Source organism: Mus pahari, chromosome 5, assembly GCF_900095145.1.
Source record: "Mus pahari chromosome 5, PAHARI_EIJ_v1.1, whole genome shotgun sequence".
Lineage (NCBI taxonomy): Eukaryota > Metazoa > Chordata > Mammalia > Rodentia > Muridae > Mus > Mus pahari.
Genome location: NC_034594.1, coordinates 94,438,406 through 94,446,618, shown reverse-complemented (window position 1 = coordinate 94,446,618; position 8,213 = coordinate 94,438,406). Strand labels below are relative to the sequence as shown.

The window sequence follows — 8,213 nt, the reverse complement described above, 5'->3', positions numbered from 1 at the left end:
AGAGGCAGGCAGATTTCTGAGTTCGAGGCCAGCCTGGTCTACAGAGTGAGTTCCAGGACAGCCAGGGCTACACAGAGAAACCCTGTCTACAAAACAAAACAAAACAACAACAACAAAATCAGCTTCAGTGACTGTAGGACAAGAGCTGCTGAAGCAACCTGATTCCTGTCTGAGGATTTTGGGTGCAAGTAGCACTTTCTGAGGATGCTTGTGTAAACTGTAATTGAACAAACTTGAGGAGTGTATATCAGAGTTGCCCAGAAGGTGTACTAAATAGAATGTTGGGTTTCACCTCAGAGTTTCAAATTGTGTATATCTTGGAAAGACCCCAAAATTTACATTTCTAAACATGTACCCATGTGTTTAGTGATTCAGACAGCCAACTTAGATCTGTAAGACATTACCAAAGGAGAAGTAATCCCAGATCAGATCTCGAACCATAATAAATCTTGAACTAGATAAGACATAGTCTCTAAAATCAATGCCCAAATCACCTGAAGCCCAGAGCAACCTAATCCCTAAGAGCATCCCTCAGAGTACTTAATGTTACTCTTGTCTCACTGCCTGGGGAGCCTTGTAAGCCAGATAGCAGTGTAGACACCTTAGTTCAGCTCTCGAGAGGCAGAGGCAGGTGAATCTGTTACTCTCTTCTAGACGTCATGGGTTTCTGCACATGTGTGGTATACAGTCACTTGGACATGCTCATAAAAAAGTGAATAACTTAAGAGGGCTGAGACTTATATGAAATCGAGTTCCTTATTTTATTTTGTTAGATTACAGCTCCTATTCTGAGGTATTTCCAGGGATGGAGATGTAGTCAATGCAGCGATTGTCTGGGTTTAGTCCCTACAACATAAGCTAGAAGTAATTTATAACTCCTGGCTTCACTTTCCAACTGTTGAGATTACAGGTGTGAGTCTCTACCACACCTGAGTGGTCTGACTTCTATAACTTTATTGGCATTTGTTTATGTATCATGTGTTTATGTATGTGCATGGGTGTGTGTGCCACTGTGCGTGTGGGTTCAGAGAACAACATACAGGAGTTTTTCTTTCCTCAGAAGATGTGTGTGGCAGGTATCCCCTTCAGATGGTCAGGATTACCCACAAGTGCCTTTATCCCATGAGCTGTCTTGCTTACCCTTATCTGACTTTCTAATTTTGTCCAGTTTAATGAGTTGTCTCTGTGTTTCAATTATATAAGTTATATTGGATAGCACTCCATATTGATACAAATTTAGTTTCCTGTGTGGAAGGCAGTTAGTGGGGTGTTGGCCTCTTTTTGTTTGTTCTCCTTTTTCATACTCATTTCCAGAGCTGTAGTTTAGCTATTAACTGGAGGTTACCCACCCTACTGGGTGGACTCCAGCCATTCTCCATTCTACAAAGAGGAAGGTTAACACAGAGGAGAAATATCCTCCATGCTTCTAAGCAAAGCTGTGGTCAAGCAAGGCCTTTGACTTATCTAGATGCCACAACAACTGGCCAAATGAGCCAGAGTTTCTTCCCAAACCTGGTGACCTCTGAGGACCAGGCCCTTTTGTTTGTTTGTTTTTAAAGTTACTGATTTTGGCCACCTGAATGATCTCAAACACCCTGTGTAAAAGTATAACCAAAATTAAAATAATGGATAATATAAAACCAACAGCAGCCCATGCTTCACGGGACTCTGTGTGAGTGACTGGCATGCTAGTGGAACAATCACAGCCGCCCCAGATGTGACCACATTTCAAGAACTCTCATCCTCTTCCTGATGTTCTGTTTATTCCTGATTATTCTTCTCACATCTCCTTTGGTTTATAAAGTTAGTAAAATCAGACTAAGACCACACCAGGTATCACCATCTTATTGGTGAACAGCTGTAGACTTGGATCTCTGGACCTTAGGGTAAACCTGGGTTGGATCTGATAGGATCTGAATTATGACACTGCTAATCTCTGGACCTTGTATATCCACCCCTATTTTAACCCTCCACTCATTTACAGACTGCAGACTAGCCATGTTCAGATGCTCCTACGATAGCCTGGGACTCAGCCAGAGTGGAGACCATAATTCCTTCGAGGGTCCCAGTGTCCATTGGCAGCTCCTGTGTTGTGCGTGTGTACACTTACACACCACAAATAACTCAATATAATTTAAAAGATTTTAAAAATAAACAAGCCAGGCAGCGATGGCACTTGCCTTTAATCCCAGCACTCAGGAAGCAGAGGCAGGTGGATCTCTTCACTTCAAGGCCAGTCTGCTCTACCAAGCCAGTTTCAAGACAGCCAACAGGTAGCTGTAGTATTCTTGAGTTACAGTTTTTCCTGACAGTCTCTTAAGTAGCATGAGTGTTGCAGAAGCCTGGGTTAAGAGTTAGTTAGCTCAAGAGGCTCATTGGGAACTGCATTCCTGAAGTGCGTTTCACAATAGAAAAATATTATGAATGTAGTAATAAGTCAGTCTTACCTAAAAGTAAATGGCAATGAATTTTTTTTTAGGTGTCTTCACCATCCATGATCACACCCCGGTGGATTATTCCAGTAAGTTCATACTCTTTATGATTCTTCTTTCGGTTACCATTTCAGACTATTAAAGGATTCTCAAGTTCTTGTTTTTCCTACAAGTATTGGGGCCATTATCAAAGTTCTGTTAATTTAATGGCTTCAGTTTTATGGCTCAACTTTTCTGTAAATGCTGCATGATTCAGACAGAATAAAAAATAAAACTCTGGGCTGGAGAGATGGCTCAGCGGTTAAGAGCACCAACTGCTCTTCCAGAGGTCCTGAGTTCAATTCCCAGCAACCACATGGTGGCTCACAACCATCTGTAATGGGATCTGCTCTGTCTGAAGACAGCTGCAGTGTACTCATATACAATAAATAAATAAATAAATAAATAAATAAATAAATAAATAAATAAATCTTTAAAAAAATAAAATAAAATAAAACTCTGAGGTGGGAGGGGCTGGGACCGCTGACTCAGTGGTCAGGAGTACTTACTTTATTGCAGAGGGCCTAGGTTTGATTCCCAGCACCCACATGGCAGCTCATAACCATTGGTAACTCCAGCTCCGGGGGATCTAACTCTCCTTTCTGGACTCCACACACACATGTGGTATACAGATATATATGCAGACGAAACACCCATACACATAAACAGCTGGGGACATTAGATCCTCTTTCCTGCTCCAGTTAATGAAGCTGATGTGAGCTGCTGATGGGGCAAGGTTGTTATCTGACATGCTATTTCTCTTCCACAGCAGAGTGCTACCATCTCCAATGGGCTCGCAGGATATGGAGCATCTTTGGCAGGGACAGATGGATGTGGTCAGAAAGATGGATTCTCTCTGATTTCGCCCCCAGCGCCATTCTTGGTAGATGCTGTGACCAGGTGAGAAATTACTTCTTAATTGCAGCTTTCAGAACATCTGATAGGAGAAAATTTAAGTTGATTATATTTAAAATGATAGTGTTCTTGTAAGGTCTTAATTGAACCTGATTGAAAGTATATAAGCCTTTTCTCTGAATACCGTTTAACATAGTATTTTTTCTTGGTATTGGTAATTATTCATAAAATTATTGGGATTTGTTTGTGAAGTCTTTAGTAGATAAAAATATTAGTAGGGTTATCTTTAAATCTCTTGAGTTTAAAAGTTAAGTTGTTACTTACCCTGCTTTACTCTTCTGATTGTGCCTGCAATCATGGTAAGGAATGGTGGTGCTTTACTACATACACATGGCAAGGTGCAGTGTGGGCTGGGAGGTTAGGACAGTCCCAAGGTGAGGACTTATACTAGATAAGAGTGTGAGCATGGGTGATATGGGTCCTTGGGGGTCAGCCTAAAGTCTCCTCACCATAGAGGATAAGCAAAATCAGAGCTTTGTGACAAAAGGGTTAAATGTACTTTAGACTGGAGTCAGGGAAATAGGAGCATCAACTATGTAGAAAATGTGTCCTACAAAATATCTCATTGCTCATGAGGCGGCACTGCATCTCCATTTAGTTCTGTCATCTGTCTTCTTGGCGGGTCCGCGTGAGTACTGGAGACGTGAGTCCATCACTTACTAGGCCTCTTTCTTCCATGCAGGTCTGCCCCTCCCTTGCCTGAAGACTCAGCCTTGAAGCAGAAGTGCTTGCTGACTACTGAGCTCTGAGGGCCACTGCTCCCCACCTGTAACTGGATGCCCCACACCGTCCCCAGTCAGCCCTGGACCCATGTGTCCTCTACTTGGGGAAAGCCTTCTACCAGGATTTGACTTTAACCCCATAAAGAGAGTAGCTACATTTTCCGTCCAACTGGAAGTCTACCCCACGTAACTGCTTAACTGAAGATACCTCCTCCTCTTCCTTAATTGTATTTGCATTACCAATTCCTGAAGCAATGAAGGTAACTAGTTTCCTGCAGACTGTTGGCTCCACCTAGCGGTTGCAACTGTTTATAGCTTACAGCAAGGCTTGCTGTCCAGAGCCTTTCATTGCTGTTTCCCTGTAATGTCAGGGGAGCACATCTGAGCTAAGAGCCTGCGGGAGAAATGCGAGGCACTTTCCTGTGCATTCCCTGAAAATGAGAATTAGGAAACGGATGAAAACATTATGTGGGTAGATCCCAGGCCAGCTCCTACACAGTTGCTAGGATTCTTGGAGAAACTGAGAACATAGAGGGGTGAGGATGTCACCCACACTTTGGATTCTGAGCAGTAATGACCTTACACCCAAGGTAAATATTATCTTTGGATAACTAGAGAGAGGTTCAGTCTCTAGACATGAACTCCTCAGACCCCTTTTCCTGTGGGAAGCACCTAAGTCACTCACCTGTCTTTAACTTTGCAGCCTGGGAGGGAACAAGTGTCAGCCCAGAGATCGGAGGCCTGTGCTCTTCTTCCTGAGCCAGTGCGGAATGCGGCCCTGCTAGGCTTACTAGTTGGAAGGTCAGGACCTGTTTAGGCATAGCCTCCAGTTCCTTTTGGTGTACACTGAGTGAGCTTACAGCTTCCAAGCTGAAAGGAAAAGAAAAATACCTGTGAGAAGTGGGGAATGTCTGTGAGAGGGCTTGGGTTCTTGAATGAGTATAACGAATGAAGTCAGTTTACATTAGGGGTTTTATATTCATTTTGAAGTTTTCTAGAATCCTCCATTCCCCTAGCCTGTACCAAAAGAAATGATGATGTTAAAGTAGTACCCACCCATCATAGAAAAGTGTATGGATATGAGCCCATCATCCTAGAACAGAGAAATGACACTGAAGTAGCTTTACCTGCTTAGGCTGAAGGATCAGGCCTCAGTTGCTGTGGAGACGAGGGTGATGTGCAGACGGTGGTGGTGCCAGTAGTGTTGCACTGATGCTAAGCTGTGTCCCCGGGAGTTTGTTGGGCTCTCTGCCCAGCATGTGATGTGTTCTCATTCTTACTTCTCAGTTAAGAAGACACCCAGCTCTGTGGTCTTTATGGGGCTGTGATTTGAACTACCCTGGCTTCCTTGTGGCACGGTTTGTGCTCAGGCAAACACTAATGTCTTGATTGGGAAGCTCAGGGGGTTCAGTTTCAGTGTCCAGGGGAGCTGGACAGTTTAGAAACCACTTTTGCTAAACAGTCTGCTAAGGAGTTGCCCTTCTTGCTGGCTGTCTCCCCTTAGCCAATAGTGTAGCTTGTGCGATTGTCTGAAGTATTTTTGCCAGTCCTCTGTGATAAGACATTTCTTACATGATGACACTTAGAATTGGGGCTTGACCTAGGACACCCTGCACTGGGTTTCAGATTTCTAGTGTCTGGAAGTCCTGGATGGCCTGCAAGGCTAGCTGTTCTGCTAACACACAGCCAAGACATGGTGGCTTAGAGGTCCTACATGTTCTGTTCTGCTTAGGAGCAAGTACTGTCCCTTCAAGATTGAGTTGATATGAGTATCCCATAACATTTTTGTCTCCAGGTACCTGAATTATTGCTAGTCAGAATATTTGCTAGTGACTTGGTTAGGATTCACTTAAATCCCAGTAAAAAGAAAGCCTATATCCTACTGTCAAGTCGTAAGCTTAGAAGTTACTACTTGAGTGACATATTTTCCCTGACAGACTAGACACTGTCGTATGTTTCCTGTGCTGTTACAGTACGCAGTACTCTGCTCCTTTGAGAATGGTAGTGTCTAATGAGACAGGTCTGCGGGCATCTGTGGAAGCAGTAGAGGCAGGGCAAGTCCATGAGACAGTGAGAATGCTGACGGAGTGAGGCCGGAGGTGTCAGCTGGGTAAGAAGGCAACCGGCGGAGTGAGGCTGAGTCAGGAAGATGGGCAGCTTCCAACCATGTGGGTTTATGGCACGATAGAGATAGGGCCAAAAGGCCGGCCTGCTGCAAACCTAGGGAGGGGGAGAGGGATCTGGGCAAGGCTTGTATTGTATTGTACTGTATTGTATTGTGTTGTATTGTGTCCCTGGCTGGGGTAGAAACTTGGCGTGGCAGTTTCCAGTAAGATGAAGACTCAGTTAGGAGTCCTAGGCTCCGCCTCAGCACTTGGGAAGTTCATGTGAGGGCAGGGTCTAGATACTGACAGCTTCTGGGTAGCAGCTCCTTTCCACAGAGGACTCGCAGTTATCTCACCCCATCCTTGGCACACGGTCTCCTGAGCATTCCACTTTGCTCTGAGAAATAGTCTTTACAGTCCTGCTGGCAGACTAGGCACTTCCTTTGCACCAGCTTAACTGTCCTGGGCGTGTCTAGGCCTGAGATCTCGGAGTTGTTACTAGGATCTACTGCTTGTTTTTCTCAGTTCTGGCTAAAACTTGGACCTCTCTTCTCTTAATTGAGCCCCAGAAAACTGCTGTCCCTTCCTAGATTGTTTGCTAGACACTCAACTGATGAAAACCTTTATTTTTTTTCTTTCCTTCCTTCTTTCTTTGTTTCTTTCCTTTTTTTTTTTTTTTTTTTTTTCTGTGTAACCCTGGCTGTCCTGGAACTCACTCTGTAGACCAGGCTGGCCTCAAAATCAGAGATCCTCCTGCCTCTGCCTCCTGAGTGCTTCATTAAAGGCCTGTACCACTACACCTGGGAACATATTTTTTAAGTAAGCTTGTTGTCCTTTCATTTGTTGTTTTCTGTTGTTTTGCTTTGTCTGGTTGTTTAGACAGGGTCTCACTGTGGAACCCAGTCTTCCTGCCTCAGCTTTCCAGGGGCTGAATTTTCAGTCATGAACCATCGAGCCTAGCATACACTTGTTCTGACAAGTTTTCTGTTTGGTTGGCTTTGGTGTTGAGTTGCTAGGAGTCAGAACCTTGGACTGGGAATGGTGGCATGTGTCTTTAATCCCATCACTCTCTGAACTGCAGGCAAACTAAGGCTACATGGTGAGGCCTGCGTCTCACTCGGCCACTGAGCTATGTCCCCAGACCCATTAAGTTTGTTCTATAGAGAGCCAGAGATAAGAGATACTTCACCAATCAGTTCTGCTGGTGCTTCGCAGCATCATCAGAGGCAGCATTCAGCATGGCCACATTCACTGGGGCTGCTTCACAGTACTGCTTCCCAGCTCTGAGCACAGGAGAGTGCTGCCACTCAGGCACTCAGCACTTGACATTGCATCACAGGGCTGCAAGGAGATTGTGGGTCTCAGCTGTGAAAGTCTTGGACCTATTATTTGATCCATCTCTTGGCGGCCATCCAGTTGACTGGAAATTTGCATACATGTATGTAATAAAGAATGTGTGTTTATAGATCATTGATGCTTTTTTTTTCTGGAAAAAAAAATTAAACCTGGGTTTGGATGGTCAGGATATACTGGAAACATTCCTATGTTGCCAGGATGGGGAACTTGGTTTGCACTGTGGAGACTTGTCCTGAGCTGTGTTCTGCTGTGTGCACTTCCTGTGGGACTGCTTATCTTCCTCTTTATTGCATTGTTGGGGGTGATAGCCACTAATTCTCAGGATTCCTTCTTATCAGTGTGTGTGTGTGTGTGTGTGTGTGTGTGTGTGTGTTCATGGAACTCTGTACTCTTTCTGTGCTCACATCTGGATACAATAGATGATTATGAGGATTCACCAGCTATTTTGTGTTTACCTTTTCTACATGTTAAGCTCTGCAGTAGCTTTGGAACTGTAATTTATTTTTGTATCACATGCACTATATTCAGTGACTTCCTGTTGTATGTTGCTTGTATTAGAAGCACTGCAGTGAACTGTGAGTTGTCTGTACACTGAACAAGAACTCTAGATACGACCCATTGCAATAAAACTTCCTTGAGACATT

At 44.1% G+C, this 8,213-nt stretch overlaps 1 protein-coding gene across 2 annotated transcripts in view; it reads left to right on the top strand.

Moving 5' to 3' along the window:
• Epb41l5 (erythrocyte membrane protein band 4.1 like 5) overlaps positions 1-6,879 on the top strand; it is a 108,272-nt gene extending 101,393 nt beyond the window's left edge. For both annotated transcript variants that reach the window (XM_021197903.2, XM_029538512.1), the window contains exons 23-25: positions 2,480-2,521; positions 3,241-3,371; positions 4,069-6,879. In XM_021197903.2, coding sequence (XP_021053562.1) covers positions 2,480-2,521; positions 3,241-3,371; positions 4,069-4,135 — 240 coding nt within the window. In that variant the 3' untranslated portion in view covers positions 4,136-6,879. The remainder of the gene's footprint in view (positions 1-2,479; positions 2,522-3,240; positions 3,372-4,068) is intronic.
• Positions 6,880-8,213: the final 1,334 nt, after the last annotated feature.